At 34.0% G+C, this 22,846-nt stretch overlaps 1 protein-coding gene across 1 annotated transcript in view; it reads left to right on the top strand.

Annotated features, from left to right (window-relative positions):
• Window positions 1-358: 358 nt before the first annotated feature.
• The window catches only part of REDIC1 (regulator of DNA class I crossover intermediates 1), an 85,053-nt gene continuing 62,565 nt past the window's right edge, over window positions 359-22,846 (top strand). Inside the window, 6 exon segments of the mRNA XM_007111357.1 lie at window positions 359-391; window positions 5,087-5,225; window positions 9,455-9,587; window positions 9,994-10,042; window positions 14,733-14,921; window positions 17,158-17,273. Of these exon segments, the coding sequence (XP_007111419.1) occupies window positions 5,120-5,225; window positions 9,455-9,587; window positions 9,994-10,042; window positions 14,733-14,921; window positions 17,158-17,273 (593 nt within the window). The 5' untranslated portion in view covers window positions 359-391; window positions 5,087-5,119.

The following is a 22,846-nucleotide window of genomic DNA, read 5'->3' as shown; positions in this document are numbered from 1 at the left end:
GCAAAGAAAATAGCAGTGTTGACCAAGAATATTGCTATCAGATGAGAATGTTTCAGTGATACATTCTTTCCAGTGCATTTATTTCTCTACTTATCTTGTTTTTTATAACAGCTTTATTTTATGCTTAATTATTCATCATAGGTCTAGAGTCTTTTTATTAGTTCTTCGATTTTCTATCTGGAAAAATTTTGTGAAGCAGTATATATACTTTACAAATAATTTAAGAACATTTTCACAGTTGTCACTACACTTTTAGATTTTAATTCCAAGTCTTCAATTCAGCAAAAATGGCAATTGTTTTAGAGACTATTTCTTTAATCATTATATGTTTTATCATGCTTCCCTTTTCAGGACCAGAGTTCTGATCAAGCAGGAAAGGAGAAAGCAAAAGGTAAAGAAAATATATTTTTATTGTGTCTCATAGCCTTATGAGAACAGTGATCTTTTGGAGCAGTTTTCCAAGGTTGATAAATTCACCTGAGTGAACTGGAAGACCATCTTTCTTTAGTCTTCTTCCTTCTTGTAGATAGCTTAATTAGCTACCCATTTTGCTCAGGCAGAGAGTTAAGGATCATGTTGATTCTTGTTGTCATCTAGTTCCAATATATCCCAAGTCTGATCACTTCTCACTAACTGTACTGTTAGCCCCCTGATCCACATCATTATCATTTATTGCCCAGAGTACTATAATGATCTTATAACCTATTTCCTACTTTTTTAAGTGTTTTTTTAAATTATTACATTGATTGTATTACATAGTAAAGTTGAGCATGTATATGCCTTGCAACTGAGCAGTATATATCTCAGAGAAACTTCCACAAGTACACTTTATGTACATGCTTGTTTGAATTGTTGTTGTTAAGTAGCAAACAAAAAAAAGAAGAAAGAGAGAAGGAGAAAGAGAGGAAGAAGAAGGACGGTACAGGGGAGAGAAAAGGGAGCACCCAAACATTCAGGAGCAGTAGAATGGTTAAGCAAATTGTGGCCTACCCAAGTAATGGTATAGCCATGAAATGTATCATCTGAATGTAATTAATGTAGATGGATCTCAAAAACAGAACGTTGAGCAAGCGAAGCAACTCACAGAAGAATACAAGCAGTGAGATTCCATTTACAAAAAGTTCCAAAACAGTAAAAATATGTTCAAAGGTAGTAAAATTTAAAGAAAAGCAAGGGAGTGATTATGATGTAAGCAGGATATTTGTTAACTCAGTGAAATGATACCTTATTGTAAGTTTAACTTGTATTTTCTTGATTACTAATGAAGCTATCTTTTCATTCAGGTTTTCTGTTTTGGGGTTTTTTTTTTTTAACATCTTTATTGGAGTATAATTGCTTTACAATGGTGTATTAGTCTCTGTTTTATAACAAAGTGAATCAGCTATACATATACATATATCCCCATATCTCTTCCCTCTTGTGTCTCCAGGTTTTCTGTTTCATGAGGTGCTTTTCCAAGTATTTAAAAAATTTTTTTCTTTGGGTTCTTTGTCTTTTTCTTATTGTGTCTTTATACATTTAGGAAATCTTTGTCAGTTATATGTGTACTCCATAGCTTTTATTTTTACTTTCTTAATGATATCTTTGAAGGAAAGTTCTTACTTTTAATGTCATTGAATTTATCAAAAATTTTTTTTGCTTTTTCTTTTACTCTTGTATTCTAGTCTTCACACAGCAGTTAGTATGATTTTTTTAAAAACACAAGCCAGAATTTATCGTTTCCCTGCTTAAAAGCCTCAATTACTTTTCATTGCTTTTAGAATAAATCTGATTTAAACATATCTAAAAGGACCTGAAGGTTCTGCATCCTGCCTGCTTCTCTGACCTTATTTTTTACTACTCGCCAAATTGTTCATTGTATTTCAACCACACTGAGCTTCCTTCTGCCACTCGTCTTCCCTTTCTCTGGAATATTCTCCCTTGAGATAGTTTTATGTCTGGCTTATCAGTCTTGGGTCTCAGCTAAAGTATCTCTTAAACTGGCTTTCTCTTATCACTACATCGAAATAGCTCCCCACCCTCCAGTTACTCTCTCTTCAGTACTCTCTCTTATTCATCACTCTTTTCACAGTCTGGTATTTTCTTATAAATTTGTTGATTCTGTTCTCTTCCCCCACCCCCTATTAACATATATTCATAAAAAAGGGATCTTATCACTTTTTTTCATTCTGTATCTCCTGTGCCTAGAATTGTGTGTAACATAGGCACTCAATAACTAAATAATCTATGAATGTAATCTGTCCCCAGACTATTTTTCAAAAAATAATCTAACTCTATTTGGATCATTCTTTTGAATATTTATAAGAAAGAAAAAGACTCACGGCCCTTTCCCAAAGTGTTGATCTCTAGTCATGTCACTTTCTTAATCTTTGAAAATTTCATACCTTCCTTTGTCTCCTCAAGCCTCTCTTCCCCAACCCTGTTCTTTATCCCTTCATACTCATTAGATGACTGTGTCTCATATTTCAAATGAGATAGAAGCTATCAGATGAGAATTATCTGAAATTTCTATCACCAATTCTAGAAACCATCTTTTTTTTTTTTGCGGTACGCAGGCCTCTCACTGTTGTGGCCTCTCCCGTTGCAGAGCACAGGCTCCGTATGCGCAAGTTCAGTGTCCATGGCTCACAGGCCTAGCTGCTCCACGGCATGTGGGATCTTCCCGGACCGGGGCACCAACCCGTGTCCCCTGCATCGGCAGGCGGACTCTCAACCACTGCGCCACCAGGGAAGCCCTATAAACCATCTTATATCTTCACCCATATTCTCTTTCCTTCCTGTAACTAAGGAAGTAGTTTCCTTTTGTCAAGGTCTCTCTATCTGTGATCTGGATTCCATTTAGTTCTGCTTTCTCAGGGACCTCGCTGCATCAGTTACTTCACCCCTTTCTTGTATCTTCAACCATTCTGGGTCAACTGGAGGTTTTGTATCGATATCACACATACTCAATTCTCTCCTGTTGAAACCAGTAAAAGCTCTCTCTGGATCCTTTCCCTTTTCTGCTATGCCCCTTCCCTCTTACCTCCCGTTCGTTTCTCAGTACACTCCACTATACAGCTCTTGCTAATGCTGAAATTGAACTTCATGTTCAATTCCAAGGATATTTTTCAGTTCAACTTACTTTAATATGTCATTATCTCCTGCAGTTTGCCATTACCTCCATCTTTTCTTTTTGTAGGTGTGTGAGATATAAACAAACCATTCAACACTTCATAAAGTGGACAGTCTCCATTTGGAGAACTGCACACTCCCTTTATCTCGAAACAAGCTCTTACCTTGCTTTCTTTAACACATTCTCCAGATTCTATTCCTGTCTCTCTAGCTGCTTCTTTTAAATGGCTATTATCAAGTTAAAAATTGATAATTTCCTGAGGTTTTCTAATTATTTTCTATTTGGATCTACCAAATGAAACTTGATAGAAAAATTGAGCCTAACCTTGTCAGGTAAATCAGTTAGTCACATACCTTTGTTCTTTCTGGGAACACAAAGATTAGAGGCTATCATGATATCTAGAGTATGAGGATCCATTCTCTTCAGCACAGTGTCCCCTGAAATAAAGACTTACTTGCTTTGTAGATGGTCGTTGTACTGTTCTTCCTTATTCCTAGAACCTTATATTTCTATCCTCTGGCTTACTCTTGACTCATCCATCTACCTTAGAAATAATTTCATAAGAAACCTTCCCTCTTCTCCTCTGCCTGACCTCCCACCACCTACCCATAGGTTGACTACACTTTTGGGGTAGATCCTATAACATCTCCTATCACACTGTGTTGTAATTATTTGTGTCACTGTCTCTCTCACCATAGTCTTATTCATCACAAAGTATACTGCCTTAAGAAATAACATCTTAATTCTAAGATATCATCAATTATAAGATCCATAGTCAGTTTTTTCAAGGGGAAAAAATATTTACATCCTGAAGGTACTGTCATTTCATTGCTGAACCATAGTGGGATCTTTTCTAAGACATTTAAGTCCAATTTGGGATTGCAAATCACTGAAACAAATTATAAACAGATATGTTTATCTATGGTTAATTTTGCATAACAACATGGCATTTACTTTGTTGCTTGAGAACTGGTAAGTTTCTTACAAGGTTTTTACAATCTTAAGTCTAAGTCGACAGTATAAAAGTCTATTATAATTAATTATATTCTGAAAGGTTAATGTGAAAGAGCTTTAATTTCTTGGAAAAGCTATACTTCCTCTTTAGTTTTTTTGCCATCTTGGACCTTCCTCATTTTTGATATCTCACATTTATAATCACATTTATGGCAGTGTATTATGACTTATTAATGGAAGAGAAGATGTTTTCACAATTTGTTATAGTGTTAGTACATAGTAGTTGCTCAATAAATAAATTTTAAACAAATAAATGCCTTTGAACTTGGTAAATTAAGGATATAATCTGAAAGAAAAGAATGAAGATAAGGAAGAATAATTAAGTTCAAACAACCAAGAAGAGAATAAATGCTGGATGATTAAAGATAATTATGTACAAGTCTGGTTTAAAAAAAAATTGTAGTCATGGAGGTATAACAAAGGGAATTAAATTGGCTTTGACTGCAGATTATTTCTCACATAGCTGCTTTTTTTTCCCCCTCCTCTCATCTCAGTTGACTTTTAATGGCACCCAGCTGCGAATATCTTTAAGGACTTTTATATCTATAGAATAGCACACTTTGTAGAAAAACAAATTTGTAGCCTGTCAGATTTGTTTTATCAGATTTTTAAAAAGTTTCTACATTCAGATAATTTTTGATACCTCTGAATGGCTTTATAAAGTTCTGTTTTAAAAGTATTACATTTAACAAAAGAAAGATTATAAGAGGCTGTGAAATTTAGACTCTTTAGTCAAACTGCAAGTTATCATGATTGATTTTAATTTGTAAACATATAAAGTGTGTGTCACAAGAATATAAAAATATCAAATCAATTATTTGATTGTATTATTGCTTTTTATTATTTATGATTCTGCCTGAAACCGTATAGTTGCTGCAATAACTTTTTATTTATAATTACTTTAGGAAGATTCTGCCTGAAACCGTATAGTTGCTGCAATAACTTTTTATTTATAATTAGGAATATTTTGAAAAGAAAAGGTTAAAATCAAAAATGGAATTGCTGGGAGTTTCATCCCCTGTCAAAAATTCTGCTGTCAGTTTAGACCTCCTTAACCTGTATATGGTAAATCAGATATCTCGCCAGAAGAAAACACCTGGTAAGTAAGTTTTTCTAATACCATTTTGTTTTGATTCTGATGTGATTATAAGATTTAGTTCTCTAATAAGTGTAATTTTAAAACTCAGAGGATGTGGAAAGTAAACTAATTTTAAAACTTGGTCACCTGGTTAAATAAGATTTGTTAATTTTTGCTTAAAATATGTTGTTGTTTAATCCATTTACTTTTATTTTTAGGTTAAGTGTTATATAAAATTAATTTTATAAGGTATGGTTAGACTTATTACAGTGCAGCTGTTTCAGTTGTTACATTATTCTGTCTAGGCAGATATCAAAGTTTAGCTAAAGAGCAGGAAATACATGTATTTACTATCTTATACTATTTAGAGAATTTGTTTGAAAGGAAGAGCTGAAAGGATTTTTGTCTCAATGATCAGTTTCCTATCTCGCAATCTTAATAATTTCTTAGGCGTTCCTGGGGTATTAACTATGGTAGTCTAATACTTCAAAATAAAGTTCATTTTGGCATGCACTTTGATTCTTTAAGTAAATAAAAAGTTTAATCAGAGTATTTTTTTTCTCTCTGAAGGGAACTTGTGTCTGATATTTAATTTTTAAAATAAATGCTAAAATGAGAGCTTAAAGAAGTAAGAGAGTTCATAAATGATGGATAGAAATTGATCATACTGTTCTTAGTATCCCCTCTTTTCCTTTCTCTGCCGTTTTTGTTTCTCCCTTCACAGATGGCAGTTTACACAAGTAAAAAACTTTTACTGTAGTAAAAGTAAATACGTTATTCATGGACTTTGGGAATAAAAGCTTTTGTTGTAAATCTGTTTGTTGAATTTACCTTTTATTTTCTTCACTTATATAATACAGTGTTATAAACTATAGTCACCACATTTTACACTAGATCTTCAGACCTTAATCATCATACAGCTCAAAGTTTGTGCCCTTTTACCAACCTTTCCCTATTTCCCCTACTCTCCAATCCCTAGCCCCTGGAAACCACTTTTCTACTCTGTGTTTCTATGAGTTTGACATTTTTTTTTTTAAGATTCTACATGTAAGTGATACCATGCCATATTTGTCTTTGTCTGGCTTAGTTCACTTAGCATAATGTCTTCAAGGTCCATCCATGTTGTCACAAATGGCAGGATTTTCTTCTTTCTCAGGACTGAATAATATTTTATTTTATGTATATACCACATCTTCTTTATCCATTCATCCACTGACAGACATTTAGGTTGTTTCTATATCTTGGCTCTTATGAATAATACTTCAGTGAACATGGGAGTGCAGATATGTCTTCAAGATCCTTTTTTCATTTCATTTGTCTATATATCCCGGAAGAGGAATTGCTGAATCACGTGGCAGTTCTACTTTTAATTTTTTGAGGAACCTCCATTCTGTTCTCCATAGTGGCCGCACCAATTTATATTCCCACCAACAGTGCACAAGGGTTCCCTTTTCTCCACATTCTTGTCAACACTTGTTATCTCTTCTCTTTTTGACAGTAGTCCTTCTGACAGGTATGAGAAGATGTCTTATTGTGGTTTTGATTTGCATTTCCCTGATGATTAGTGATGTTGAGCACCTGTTGGACATTTGTATGTCTTTGGAAAAATGTCTATTCAGGTCCTCTGCCCATTTTTAAATTAGATTGTTTATTTTTTTGCTAATGAGTCATGTGAGTTCTTTATATGTGGTGGGTATTAACCCCTTATTAGATACATGATTTGCAAATATTTTCTCCCATTCATAGGTTGCCTTTTCATTTTTGTTGATGGTTTCTTTTGCTGTGCAGTAGCTTTTTAGTTTAATGTAGTCTCACTTGTTTATATCTGCTTTAGTTGCCTTTGTTTTGGTGTCAAATCCAAAAAATCATTGCCAAGATGGATGTCAAGGAGCTTACCCTTTATGTTTTCTTCTAGGAGTTTTATGGTTTCGAGTCTTATAATTTTTACTTTTTTTTTTTTTTTTTGGCCACTCTGTGTGGCATGAGGGATCTTAGTTCCCAGACCAGGGATCAAACCCTTGCCCCCTGCACTGGGAATTGCGGAGTCTTAACCACTGGAATGCCAGGGAAGTCCCTCGGGTCTTATAATTAAGGCTTAATCCATTTTGAGTTGATTTTTGTGTACGGTGTAAGATAAGGTTCCAGTTTTGTTCTCTTGCATGTGCTGTCCGATGATGAATTTATCTTTATGTATTTTCTTTCTCCCTTACTTTCTTTTCACTTATGCATTCAACATATGTTTACTGAATACCTACCATAAGTATTGTGTTGGATGCTGGGAATAGAATAGAAAGTGACAAGGTCAGGACACGATACCCCAAAATATGGCACCTTGACATTTTGAATATTTTAAGATGAAGGAATTTGAGAAGCAGCATGTGCAGGAAGGATTCTCATGTGAGAGGTACCCTATACCTGGAGGAAAGGAACATCTTTATCTCCAAGACAGAGGGGCACTGAGAGAAATCTAAATGAACAGGACTGCTGTTCCCCGCAGTTTACTACACTTTGCTCATACCCTTTTTTTGTCCTATCACATTCTTCATGACTTTCCATTGTTCATCAAACCTAGCATTAAAATGCTGAGGTTTAAACACTTCTTTGGGTCTTCATTTTCTTTTGAAGCTTTCTATGTAAAACCTATGTTAAATAAATTTGTATGCTTTCCTCTTGTTAATCCCTGTTTTGTTACATGGGCCCCAGCTGGGAGTTTAGAAAGGTAGAGGATAGAGATATTTTTACTCTCCTACAAAAGCAAGACTTTATTAGTGAGGACTCATGGCTGCAAACAACAGACATTTAAAAATATATACTTATTTAATGTTATGAACTGAATGTTTGTGTCCCCCCCCTCCAAACTCATATGTTGAAATCTTAATCCCTAATGTGATGGTTCAGGAGGGACATTTAGGAGGTGATAATGTTATGAGGTGGAGCCCTCATGGATAGCATTGTACCATTATTAAAGAGACCCCAGAGAGCTCTCTCTCCCTTTCTACCATCTGAAGGCACAGTGAGAAGATGGCTGTCTGTGAAACAGGAAGCAGGCCCTCACCAGACACCACATCTGCCAGCGCCTTGATCTTGGACTTCACAGCCTCCAGACTGAGAAATAAATTTCTGTTGTTTATAATCCACCCAGACTATGGTATTCTGTTACAGCAGCCTTGAATGGACCAAGGCACTTAACTAAAAGGAAGGGCTGTGGTGCAGCCGGGCCTCAGAGACTGCTTGAATCAGGGACTTGAATACAGCCAAGATTCTTTCTCACTTCAGATATTAGCTTCATTCTCTCAGACTGTCTTCATCATTGAGGCTTAAAATATTACCTTAAAAAACTAATATTGCTCATCTCTCCTAGTTTTGCTACCAGGGAAATACTGAGATTTGTTTCTCTGCTTCTGAACTTTAAAAAATTCCACTGGAGGGATGTTGCCTTGCCCTCCTGGTGCCAGGGCCCAGCATTGGAACAATTACTTATTTTTTTAACTTTTTATTTTATCCTGGAGTATAGCCGATTAACAATGTTGTGACAGTTTCAGGTGCACAGCAAAGCGACTCAAACCTACATATATGTGTATCCATTCTCCCCCAGGCTCCCATCCCATCCACGCTGCCATGGAACAATTACTTATAACCAGAGGGAACAATTATTAATTCTTCTTGGGTCAGATGGATACCCATTATTTTTTCCAGAAAGGTAGGGTTTTATAACATAGAAAGTCTCCACTAGAACTACATAGTTGGTGCATGTGTAAAAGCATTTCACAGAAAAGAAGAGTTGTCAAAAGTACTGAACAGACAAAATAGAGACTTCTTCTATAAAGAGAGACAAGGATTCTGCTCTATAAAGTTTAAAAATCTAGTGAGGGAAATAGAGTTAATCAAATACTACAAACTGTGGTAAGTGCTATAGTAGAGAACTTATATAGCGCTATGGGAATGTATCAGACAACATCTGATATAGTCTGGGGGTCAGGGAAGTCTTGGAGGAAGAGAAAAGTAGAAGTGAATAAGTAGAGCCCCTTTGAGGAGGAATATATAAGATGATGAAGAAAAAGAGATGATTTGACTTACTGTGATAGTATTGTAATGACTTGTAGCATATATATCAATAGAATGTAGGTGGTTTCAGTAAATTTCTAAAATGTACATTTATTTAATGAACATAGTATATCAAACAATGCTTTTAAAGATTTTATTATTCTTATAATTTTTTATAAATTGTAATTGTATTTTTTTCATTATAGAAACTGTGAGAAAACCAATCCACGTGAATATGAATAGAGACATAAAAATGCCCCTAAGAAAGCACGATATAGAACTTCCAATGTCGCCTCACTGTGTACCATCTAACCTCTGCATTGATGATGTAGAAAACAAGTAGGTTTTAGCTAAGTTGTATATTATTAGGTATTTAAATGGGTCATTATTAACACTGTTTTATTCATTGGAAAATATACAAAGGATTTATCCTTCTAAGCTTCAGTTTTTATTTGTTCGGCTGTTATAATATTATTAAACTATTAAGACCTTTATCAAATGACCAAATGTCCACGCTAAGTTTTTTGTACACAGTTTCACTTTCTTTATCATAAAAATATCTCTTTTAATAATATAATTTTTAGAAAACTCAGTAATATTATAACCCTGGAATGAAGAGAGTTACTTAGAGTTCCATATGTTTTCAAGTATTTGCATAGAACAGTATGAATTTTAAATAGATATAAAAAGATGGTCAATTTTATTGCCTGCTGTATTTTTAACCTTAAAATTTTATTTTTGTTAGTATATACTATCAAAGACTAAGCAGCAAGGAAGAATTTGATCCAGTTCAGGTGAGTTTTTTATTTTATTTTATTATTTTGACAATTGTGACATGCCACCAAATATATAAATTTTTCAAATACTGGAGAAAATTATAGTCCTTAAAATTATTATTTTAGAAGTTTTTAATGTAAGGAACCTATACCTTAAGAATATATTAACTGATTGCTTATGAGAAACAATTTGGAGTTCTGGTAAGGTAGACTAGGCCTACGTGTGCATAACATTTGATTCTGCTTGTTACTGACAAACTGCAAAGGATAATTCATTTGGAGATTCCTACTTTGGGTTCATGTGGTCATCGAGCAATTCATCTCTTCAAACATAGTGATCAGATTATTTTATTTTACATCAAATTGTGATTTTCAATATTCACATTGTTCCTAAGATTATTTTTTAAAGTATTGCAAATGATTATTTTTTAGCAAATAAATTATTTTTAATTTAAACATTTTAATTTTTTTAATTGAAGTATAGTTGATTTGCATGTCATGTTAGTTTCAGGTGTACAACACAGAGATTCACTTATATATATATATATATATATGTATGAATGTGTATATATATATATATTCTCTTTCAGATTCTTTTCCCTTATAGGTTATTACAAAATATTGAGTGTATTTTTCTGTGCTATACAGTAGGACTTGTTGATTATCCATTCTGTATATACTAGTGTGTATACATTAATTCCAACTTCTTAATTTATCCCCCCCTCCCTTTCCACTTTGGTAACTGTAAGTTTGTTTTCTATGTCTGTGGGTCTATTTCTGTTTTGTAGATAAGTTCATTTGTATCTTTTTTTTTAAATTCCACATATAAGCTATATCATATGATATTTGTCTCTGTCTGACTTCACTTAGTCTGGTAATTTCTAGGTCTATCCATGTTGCTGCAAAAGACATTATTTCATTCTTTTTTATGGCTGAGTAATATTCCATTGTAACTATAAACCACATCTTCTTTATCCATTCATCTATTGGTAGACGTTTAGGTTGCTTCCACATCTCAGCTATTGTAAATAGTGTTGCAAAGAACATTTGGGTGCATGTATCTTTTTGAATTACGGTTTTCCCCAGATATATGCCCAGGAGTAGGATTGCAGGATCATATGGTAGCTCTATTTTTAGTTTAGTTTTGTTGGTTTTTTTTTGCAGTATGCAGGCCTCTCACTGTTGTGGCCTCTCCCGTTGCGGAGCACAGGCTCCGGACGCACAGGCTCAGTGGCCATGGCCCACGGGCCCCGTGGCATGTGAGATCTTCCCGGACCGGGGCACGAACCCGTGTCCCCTGCATCGGCAGGCGGACTCTCGACCACTGCACCACCAGGGAAGCCCTCTATTTTTAGTTTTTAAGGAACCTTCATACTGCTCTCCAAAGTGGCTGTACCAATTTACATTCCCACCAACAGTGTGTAGGAGGGTTCCCTTTTCTCCACGCCCTCTCCAGCATTTATTGTTTGTAGACTTTTTTTTTTTTTTTTTTTTCGGTGTGCGGGCCTCTCACTGCCATGGCCTCTCCCGTTGCGGAGCGCAGGCTCCGGACGCACAGGCTCAGCGGCCACGGCTCACGGGCCCAGCCGCTCCGCGGCACATGGGATCCTCCCAGACCAGGGCATGAACCCACGCCCCCTGCATCGGCAGGCGGACTCCCAACCACTGCGCCACTAGGGAAGCCCCTGTTTGTAGACTTTTTAATGGCCATTCTGACCGGTGTTGGGGTGATGCCTCATTGTAGTTTTTATTTTCATTTCTCAAATAATTAGCAATGTTGAGCATCTTTTCATGTGTCTTTTGTCTACCTGTATGTCTTCTTTGGAGAAATGTCCATTTAGATCTACTACCCAGTTTTTGATAGGTTATTTGTTTTTTTGCTATTGAGCTCTATGAGCTGTTTGTATATTTTTGAAATTAATCCCTCATCAGTCGCATCACTTGCAAATATTTTCTCCCATTCTGTAGGTTGTCTTTTGATTTTTTTATGGTTTCCTTTGCTGCAAAAGCGTTTAAGTTTACTTAGATCCCGTTTGTTTATTTTTGTTTTTATTTCCATTATTCCAAGAGATGGATCCAAAAAGATATCGCTGTGATTTATGTCAAAGAGTGTTCTGCCTATGTTTTCCTCTAGGAGTTTTATAGTATCCAATCTTACATTTAGGTCTTTAGTCCATTTTGAGTTTATTTTTTACATTGTATTAGAGAATGTTGTATAATTTCATTCTTTTACATGTAGCTGTCCAGGTTCCCCAGCACCACTTATTGAAGAGACTGTCTTTTCTCCATTGTATATTCTTGCCTCCTTTGTCATAGATTAATTAGCCATAGGTGCCTGGGCTTTCTATCCTGTTCCATTGATCTATATGTCTGTTTTTGTGCCAGTACCATATGTTTTGATTACTGAAGCTTTGTAGTCTGAAGTCAGAGAGCCTGATTACTCCAGCTCTGTTTTTCTTTCTCAAGATTGCTTTGGCTATTTGGGGTCTTTTGTGTTTCCATACAAATTTTTTAAAATTTTGTTCTAATTCTGTGAAAAATTCCATTGGTAATTTGGTAGGGATGACATTGAATCTGTAGATTGCCTTGGACAGTGCAGTCATTTTAACAACATTAATTCTTCCAATCCAGGAACAATGGTGTATCTTTCCAACAGTTTGTGTTACCTTCAGTTTCTTTCATCAGTGTCTTATAGTTTTCAGAGTACAGGTCTTTTGCCTCCTTAGGTAGGTTTATTCCTAGATATTTTAATCTTTGTGATGCGATGGTAAATGGGATTGTTTCCTTAATTTCTCTTTCTGATCTTTCATTGTTAGCATATAGAAATGGAACAGATTTCTATGTATTAATTTTGTATCCTGCAACTTTACCGAATTCACTGATGAGCTCTAGTAGTTTTCTGGTAGCATCTTTAGGATTTTCTATGTATAGTATCATGTCATGTGCAGTGACAGTTTTACTTCCTGTTTTCCAGTTTGGATTCCTTTTGTTTCTTTTTCTTCTCTGATTGCCATGGCTAGGACTTCTAAAACTGTGTTGAATAAATATCATATGATATAGCTTATGTTTGGAACTTTAAAAAAAAGACAGAAACTGTGTCCACAAGAGTGGACATTCTTGTCTTGTTCCTGATCTTAGAGGAAATGCTTTCAACTTTTCACTGTTGAGTATGATGTTATCTGTGGGTTTGTCATATATGGCCATTATTATGTTGAGGTATGTTCCCTCTTTGACCACTTTCTGGAGAGTTTTTATCATAAAGGGATGTTGAATTTTATCAGAAGCTTTTTCTGTATTTACTGAGATGATCATATGGTTTTTATTCTTCAGTTTGTTAATGTGGTGTATCAAGCTGATTAATTTGTGGATATTGAAAAATCCTTGCATCCCTGGTATAAATCCTGCTTGATCATGGTGTATGATCCTTTTAATGTATTGTTGGACTCTATTTGCCAATATTTTGTTGAGGATTTTTGTATCTAAGTTTATCAGTGATATTGGCTTGTAATTTTCTTTTTTGGAGGTATCTTTGTCTGGTTTCTGTATCAGGGTTTTGGTGGCCTCATAGAATGAGTTCGAAGTGTTCCTTTCTCTGCAATTTTTTGGATAGTTTTAGAAGGGTAGATGTTAACTCTTCTCTAAATATTTGGCAGAATTCTCCTGTTAAGTCATCTGATCCTGGACTTTTGTTTGTTGGGAGTTTTTAAATCACAGGTTCAATTTCAGTACTTATGGTTGGTCTGTCATATTTTCTATTTCTTCTTGGTTCAGTCTTGGGAGATTGTACCTGTCTAAGAATTTGTACATTCCTTCTAGATTGTCCATTTTCTTGGCATATAGTTGTTTGTAGCAGTCTCTTTTGGTCCTTTGTATTTCTGTGGTGTTGGTTGTAACTTCTTTTTCATTGCTAATTTTATTGCTTTGGGTGCTCTCCCCTTTTTCTTTATGAGTCTGGCTAAAGGTTTATCAATTTTGTTTATCTTTTCAAAGGACCAGCTTTTAATTTCATTGATCGTTTCTATTGTTTTCTTGGTCTCTATCCCATTTATTTCTGCTCTGATCTTTATGATTTTTTTTCCTTCTACTAACTTTAGGTTTTGTTTGTTCTTCTCTCTGTAGTTGCTTCAGGTGTAAGGTTAGGTTGTTTGAGGTTTTTCTTGTTTCCTGAGGTAAGCTTGTATCACTATAAACTTCCCTCTTAGACCTACTTTTAGCAAAAAAAAATGCACAGATTGTGATTAAAGCTTGAAATATTAAGGTCTAAGGCTATATTATTAATTACCCTTTCTTTCCTTTGAATTGCTAAAGTTATACTAGAGAAAGGTAACAACAGTGATACTAAAATCTCTTGGAAATCTTTTCACCTGTAATGTGGGTTAATGAAACTCAGGTTTCCCGTCTTTAGGAGATGGCATGTAGGAGAATGGGGCTTGAGGATGGAGGGGACCAAGTGTGATAAAGTCAAATGAAAAGGAGCTCTTAAGTATAATCTTAGTTGATAACCTCTCTTGTCTTAATAAGTCTTGTCCATTACTGATGGGCTTGCCTTACCTTGGGACTTTTTCTGCAACCCATGATCTTTTTGCACTTCTGTTTTCACTTGCATCTTCTCTGGTTTTTACATTTTGGCAAATCAAATGATTGTATCTTCTTTCATCACAAGTCATCATCACAAGTCATCACAAGTGATGACTTCTTTCATCACAAGTCATCACAAGTCATTGACTCATATAGAATGTTTGAACCTCAATTCAACAGAACAGAGAACTGCAGTTTCACTCCACCATCTTTTTCAGCTGAATTATCTTCCAATAGAAATATTACAAAATTAAATTTCATTCCCAGAATAGCACCTAGTCTTCAGAAAGTTGCATATGAGGAGAAGCAGAATGAACAGGTATCTTTGGATCACGAGTTCTTAGCATTTGATATTATTATATTTTATGATATATTCCTTTCTCTTTTTATAGATTTAAAAATACTAGTTGTGAATTGCTATAGATATAGCGAAAATAAGATATAAATTAAGTGTAATAGTTCCTCAGAGGTCAAAAAGTTAATTCTCTGCACTGTAGAAGATTATGAATCCAAAAACTGGAGTGTTCTTTAAAAATCTTTGAAAAAAATCATTTTTTATAAAATTGATAGTGAAATTGAAAATCGTTCAGTGTGTTACACAGTAATATGATTGTAATCACAGTAAATAGCTAGTTGGTGATGTCATGGTAGCCCGGTAGACATGTTATGGAAAGGCTCTTGTGAATAGCAGCACATAATCTTAGTGATATCATAGTAGCCTGTTAAAGTATGAGTTGTGATGGCTTGATTCTTTTTATGATTTGTCAGATGACAACTGGTTATATGCACTTCAATTATACAAATATATAGAGATGTATAGTGCTAAAATATTGTTCAATCATTGTGTGCTCTAAAGTAAAAATATGAAAATGTCCAAAATTTAAAATTCTGAAATATATCTGCCATAAAACATACCAAGAAATGATTTTTAATTAAATTTATATAGAGTTTAAAAATAAAATTATTAAAGATTACTAATGTATAATGATAGGAAATGGTTATATAAACACTGTCTTATTAACAGGAATATTTAGTTTTGAATTTCTCCCATTTTTAGCATGCAGTAGTTTTATGCCATAGTTATGTATTTATTTTTAAATTAATTTATAATTATAAATTTATAAATTTTAGTTATGTATCATGCTATATTATAGTTATATATAATATATAACATGATTCAATTTTATTAAAGTATGTTTTCTGTTTTTCAGAAAAGAGAAAATGAAGTATTATGTTTCAGTGATATGTGTTAGCCTTATTAATTTGAGGACCCAATAATTTTTGAAAGATGCAGTGAAAAACATCCAAGTACCCATTCAGTTTGTATTTTACAAGACTAAAACTTGCATCCTAGATCAACTTATAACTCATCCTTATTCTGTTAAATAGTTTATAGGCTAGAGAATGAAATGCTCTGTAATCTCCTACTTATAGACTGCAGGTTAGTGATTATCTCCAGAGGGGTAAATAATGTTATTCTTAATATGACAGAAGAGAAAAAGAGAGTTTAATGTCCCTGTCCAAGGCATATTATCACATTGTGACCTTTTAATGAAGTATTTAATAGTTTATTTGGAGGGATTTCAAGAAAAGTGAGAAGAATTAAAATGAAATTATATGATACAAAAGAAAATGAGTTGAAAAAACATGTTAGAAGAAAAAGTGGTCTGGGGCTCACTTCTCCTTTCCCTAGAGAAGTAGTATTTGAACCCATATATAATATTCCCTTCTCTTTTGATTTGTTTGTTTGTTTCTCACTTCAAGGGATGCACCTTTGTCTCTGCACCTCTGTCACTGTCTCTCTGAGGCTGAGATGTGAGATGTATTATCAGACTTTATTTTCAGCTCTCCCTCACTTCAGACCTTTTTTTTATAAGACTTTCAGTATCTCTTTTTGTCTCCCCCTCTTTTTTTCCTATTTCTGTCACTGATTGTCTCTGGACTTGTCATTTCTATATTTGATGACTTGTAGATAAATATATACTACAGATATAAACTATTATTGCTGGATAGATTAGTGCTGAGCCAATATAATATATTTATATGGTACTTTCCACATTAATAAATTGGATTATCTCAACTGCCTTTCACAATAGTCTTCCAACACTTTCCCCATTTTGTATTCAATGATATTGATATTTGGAAATATTAAAGTAGCAGTCTAAAATTACTCAGTAAATGGAAAAACTGAGATAAGTACAGCTGTTTCCTTGGGAGAGATAATGTATTTTTTGTCAGAGAAATTTAACTTTTATTTACTCAAGATCCTGGTGTACTGGGTATTCTTTTCATCTTTTTTTTTAATATCTGAGAAAATGTTTAGCTCACCATAGTATCAACCCTGTTATTTCAATAATTACTCAAATACTGTTATTGCTTTCATTGTTATAACAGTATTTATTTTGTTTTCAATTAGGACACAATTACTTTCTTTTAGACTAAAATAATACATTTTTGTATATATATGTTCACTTAAATGGCATTTGTGACAAATAATTTAACTTGTTATATATGTACATTTACCACTTTGGCAGGCTCTTCCTTTCTTTTTGCAGCTCAGTAGTGTTAATTATTCTGATTCCTTGGTTTCTAAATTAAATGAAAGTCAAGATACTTTCAGTCCATCATATGAAACAGCACAATTTGGACCATTACTTGAAAGATTAAACAGGTAAGCAAAGATGTTGAATGTAATAAAGAACCTGTAGCACTCTTTCTTTGAATTATTAATTTGACTTTTAATAGATACAAATATTTTTTGTTAGAAATATAAGCAGACCTAAATATTACTTCTAGAAAAAAACACTATCGGTAAAATGTAGCATTTCACTATAACACTTATAAGTAATTATTTTCTAATGTGCACATTTACCTTTCATTTATTTATTTTAAAACATATTTGGGGCCAAGGTGTTTTGTACCTGTTTTATAATCTCCATGAATTACTAGTTTCTTTTGCTGTGTCATAATCATATTAATTTCTTTTTCATATTTATGATAGTTGATCAGTGTCTTATTTTTATTTTCTAGATATCTGTATGTAAACCCTAGTTATTTGTTTTAAATCCATTGAACTTGTCAAACCAGTTTGAATTACTCTTGGTAATTGTGGTGAGAAACCTTGACTCTGTAATCCTACCCCAGTCTTCTTCATGTTAGTAAAAGGCAACACTATTCACACAGCTGCTTAAGCCAAAATAAAAGTTGTCCTTGATTCCTTCCTTTTCTTCATCTTCCAATATACATTTCACCAACAAAGTATTGTCATTTCTGTATTCTAATAAACTTTAAAATTATTTACTTACATTTTCATCTCAAAGGGTTCCATCCCAGTCTAAGCAACCGCTGCTTCTTGCCTGGAGAATTGTAATAGCCGCAAAACAGTTCTTTTTGTTTTCTCTTTGTCCTGAGATAAATTTTTTTTACAACTTTATTAATGTATAATCAACGTACAACAAAGTGAACTTATCTGAAATGTGCACTTCAATAAGTTTTGACCTGTGTTAAAAATAATGAACTTATTTATCATCTCCAGTAGTTTCTTGGGCACCTTTGCAATTGCTTCTTCTGGTCACTTCACATCCCTTACTCCCGTCCCAAGACAACTGCTGATCTGCTTTCTGTCACTATTGATTAGTCTTTAAGTGGCATCATACAATATGTTCTCCCTTTTTTTCGTTTAGCTTTTTTCACTCAGCATAATTATTTTGAGATTCATCTGTATTGTTTATTGTATGTATCAATAAGTCTGTTTCTTTTTATTGCTGAATAGTATTCCATTGTGTGGACATAGCACAATTTATTCATCTGTTGATGGACATTTGGGTGTTTTTCTCCCAGTTTTGGCTATTCCAAATAAAGCTACTATGAACATTGATGCTGAAATCTTCGTTTGGACATATGCTTTCATTTATTTTGGGTAAATATCTACAAGTGGAATAGCTGGGTCATATGGTAGGTGTATGTTTAACTTTTCAAGAAACTGACAAACTGTTTTCCCAAGTGATTTGTGTCATTTTTACATTCCCATGAGCAATGAGTGAGAGTTCCATTTGCAACACATACTTGACAACACTTGATACAATCAGTTTTTTAAAATTTACACCATTCTAGTCAACATGTAATGGTGTTTCATTGGGGTTTTAATTTTGCATTTCCCTAATGACTAATGATGTTGGCATCTTTTCATATGCTTACTGGCCATTTATGTATCTTTGGTGAAATGCTTACCCTTTTCATTTTCTTAATGGTGTCTTTTTGACACCAAACATTTTTACAAAGGTTTTAATTTTGATGAAATCAAATTTATTTTTTAAATTTATGAATCATGCATATGGTGTCAGAGTTAACAAATCTTTGCCTAAGACAAGATCAGGAAGATTGTCTCTTATGTTTTCTTCTGTCTTGTAGTTTTAAATCTAATATTTTTTATTATTTTTTTTAATTTATTTATTTAATTTATTTATTTTTGGCTGTGTTGGGTCTTTGTTGCTGTGCGTGGGCTTTCTCTAGTTGCGGCAAGTGGGGGCTACTCTTTGTTGAGGTGCACAGACTTCTCATTGCAGTGGCTTCTCTTGTTGCAGAGCACAGGCTCTAGGCGCACAGCCTTCAGTAGCTGTGGCATGTGGGTTCAGTAGTTGTGGCTTGTGGGCTCTAGAGCACAGGCTCAGTAGTTGTGACGCACGGGCTTAGTTGCTCCGTGGCGTATGGGATCTTCCTGGACCAGGGCTTGAACCCGTGCCCCCTGCATTGGCAGGCGGATTCTTAACCACTGCACCACAAGGGAAGCCCTCAATCTAATATTTTTGAGTTAATTTTTATATATGGTGTGAGGTAAGGATCTAATTTCATCATTTGCATTTGTGGAAAGAGAAGAATAACTTTTCCCCACTGAGTGCTTTGAGACTTTTGTTGAAAATTAATTGACCAAAAATATGTTTTTTTTTTCCCTGTAATCTCAATTCTGTTTTATTTATCAATCATGTCTATCTTTGTCACACTGTATACTAAAGCTTTAGTATACGTTTTGAAATTGGGACTTGTATTAGTCCTCCAATTTGTTCTCTTTTTCAAAAATGTTTTAGGTTGTCTTAGCCCTTTGCATTTTCATATAAGTTTTAGGATCAGCCGGTCAGTTTCAGGGGGAAAAAAAATGTTTAATTGGATTTTTATAGGGATTGTGTTGAATCTATAGATCAATTTGGGAGAAATTTTAACATTTTAACAATAAAATTTAACAATTTTAACAAAGTGATTCTTGTAATCCATGAGCATGAAATGTTTCTCCTAATCGATTTTTTGGTATGTCATAGCAGCTTTATTCTTAATGGCCCCAAACATGAACTAACCCAGAAGTCCATTAAGAATAGAATATTATATAATATTCATATAATGGAATAGTACACGGAAAAGAAAAAGAATGGACTGCTAATATATGTAATAGCAAGCAAGAACGTGAATAAATCTCAACACAAAAAAGAGAACCATTGTATAATTCAATTTAAATGAAGCTCAAAGACAGGCTAAGATAATGTATAGCAACAGTAATCAGAATGGTAGTTACTTTTCAGAGGTATGGACTTGGAGGGACATGAGAGAGCCTTCCAGTGTGTTTGAAGTGTGTTTTTCTTTCTCTCCAGCTTTAATGACATAACTGACAAATAAAAATTGTATACATTTAAAGTGTTCACTGTGATGATTTAATATACATACATATTTTGAAATGATTACCACAATCAAGATAATTAACACATCCATCACCTCACATAGTTACCATTATTGTATGTGTGGTAAGACCACTTAAGATCTACTCTGTTAACAAATTTCCAGTGTAAATATAGTGTTAAGAACTATAGTCACCATGCTGTACACTAGATCCCCAGAACTTATTCATCTTATAACTAGATATTTGTACCCTTTGACCAATACTTCCCACTTCTCCCACTTCCCAGCCCCTGGCACCACCATTCTACTCTCTGCATATTTGAGTTTGGCTTTTTAGATTCTACATATAAGTAAGATCATACAGTATTTGTCTTTCTGTGTCTGACTTTTCACTTAGCAAAATATCCTCCATGTTTTTTCATGTTGTCACAAATAGAAGGATTTTCTTTTTATGGCTGAATAATATTCCATTGTATTTCATCTTCTTTAATTTTTCTCAGTAATTTACAGTAGTTTTCAATGTATAAGCCTCGGGGTTATATTGTTAAATTTATTCCTACATATTTAATTCTTTTTATGCTGTTGTGATTGGAATTATTTTCTTTTTTTTAAGTTTTATTGAAGTATAGTTGATTTATACTGTGTTAATTTCTGCTGTACAGCAAAGTGTCTCAGTTATACACATACATATATATGTATATATGTACACACACAAATATATTTTTTTTATATTCTTTTCCATATGGTTTATCACAGTATATTGAATATAGTTCCCTGTTCTGTACAGTAGGACCTTGTTGTTTATCCATCCTGTATATAATAATTTACATCTACTAATCCCAAACTCCCAATCCTTACCTCCCCCCCCCAGCACCCCCTTGCCAACCACAAGTCTGTTCTCTATGTCTGTGAGTCTCTTTGTTTCATAGATATGTTCATTTGTGTCATATTTTAGATTCCACATATAAGTGACATCATATGGTATGTCTCTCTCTTTCTGACTTACTTCACTTAGTGTGATAATCTCTAGGTCCATCCATGTTGCTGCAAGTGGCATTATTTTATTCTTTTTTATGGCTGACTGATATTCCATTATATATATATATCTATATCTTAATCCATTCATCCATCAGTGGACATATAGGTTGTTTCCATGTCTTGGCTACTGTAAATAGTGCTGCTATGAATATAGGGGTGCAGGTATCTTTTTGAATTATATTTTTTTCTGGGTATATGCCCAGGAGTGGGATTGCTAGATCATATGGCAACTCTATTTTTAGGTTTTTTGAGGAACCTCCATACTGTTGTCCAGAGTGGCTGTACCAAATTACATTCCTACCAGTAGTGTAGGAGGGTTCCCTTTTCTCCACAACCTCTCCAGCATTTATTTGTAGCCTTTTTAATTATGAACATTCTGAATGGTGTGAGGTTATACTTCATTGTAGTTTTGATTTGCATTTCGCTAAGAATTAGCAAATTGAGCTAATATGTTGAGCATATTTTCATGTGCCTATCGGCCATATGTATGTCTTCTTTGGAGAATTGTCTATTTAGGTCTTCTGCCCATTTTTTGATTGGGTTATTTTTTTTTGTTACTGAATTGTAGGAGCTGTTTGTATATTTTGGAAATTAAGCTCTTGTAAGTTGTATCATTTGCAAATATTTTCTCCTAATCCATAGGTTGTCTTTTCATTTTGCTTATGGTTTCCTTTGCTGTGCAAAAGCTTACAAGTTTGATTAGGTCCCATTTGTTTATTTTTGCTTTATTTCTGTTGCCTTGGGAGACTGATCTAAGAAAACACTGGTACCATTTATGTCAGAGAATGTTTTAACTATGTTCTCTACTAGGAGTTTTACGGTGTCTTGTCTTATATTTAAGTCGTTAAGCCATTTTGAATTTATTTTTGTGTATGGTGTGAGGGTGTGTTCTAACTTCATTTATTTACATGTGGCTGTCTAAATTTCCAATACCACTTGCTGAAGAGACTGTCTTTTATTGTGTATTCTTGCCTCCTTTGTCAAAGATTAATTGTCCATAAGCATGTGGGTTTATTTCTGGGCTCTCTATTCTGTTCCATTGATCCGTATGTCTGTTTTTGTGCCGATACCACACTGTTGATTACTGTAGCTTTGTAGTATTGACTGAAGTCTGGGAGGGTCATGCCTCCTGCTCTTTTCTTTTTCCTCAGGATTGTTTTGGCAATTCTGGGTCTCCCATGGTTCCATATAAATTTTAGGATTATTCTAGTTCTGTGAAAAATGTCATGGGTAATTTGATAGGGATCACATTAAATCTGTAGATTGCTTTGGATAGTGTGGCCATTTTAACAGTATTAATTCTTCCATTCCAAGAACATGGGATATCTTTCCGTTTCTTTGCATTATTTTCAAGGTTTCCTTTATTAATGTTTTGTAGTTCTCAACATATGTCTTTCACCTCCTGCATGAGGTTGATCCCTAAGTTTTTTTTTTTTTGATGTGATTTTAAAAGATATTGATTTTTTTACATTCCCTTTCTGATATTTCATTGTTAGTATAAAGAAATCCAACTGATTTCTGTATGTTAATCTTGTATCCTGC

The sequence above is a fragment of the Physeter macrocephalus genome, chromosome 6 (genome assembly GCF_002837175.3).
Source record: "Physeter macrocephalus isolate SW-GA chromosome 6, ASM283717v5, whole genome shotgun sequence".
In the NCBI taxonomy this organism is placed as follows: domain Eukaryota; kingdom Metazoa; phylum Chordata; class Mammalia; order Artiodactyla; family Physeteridae; genus Physeter; species Physeter macrocephalus.
This window is presented reverse-complemented; position numbering and strand designations above follow the sequence as displayed.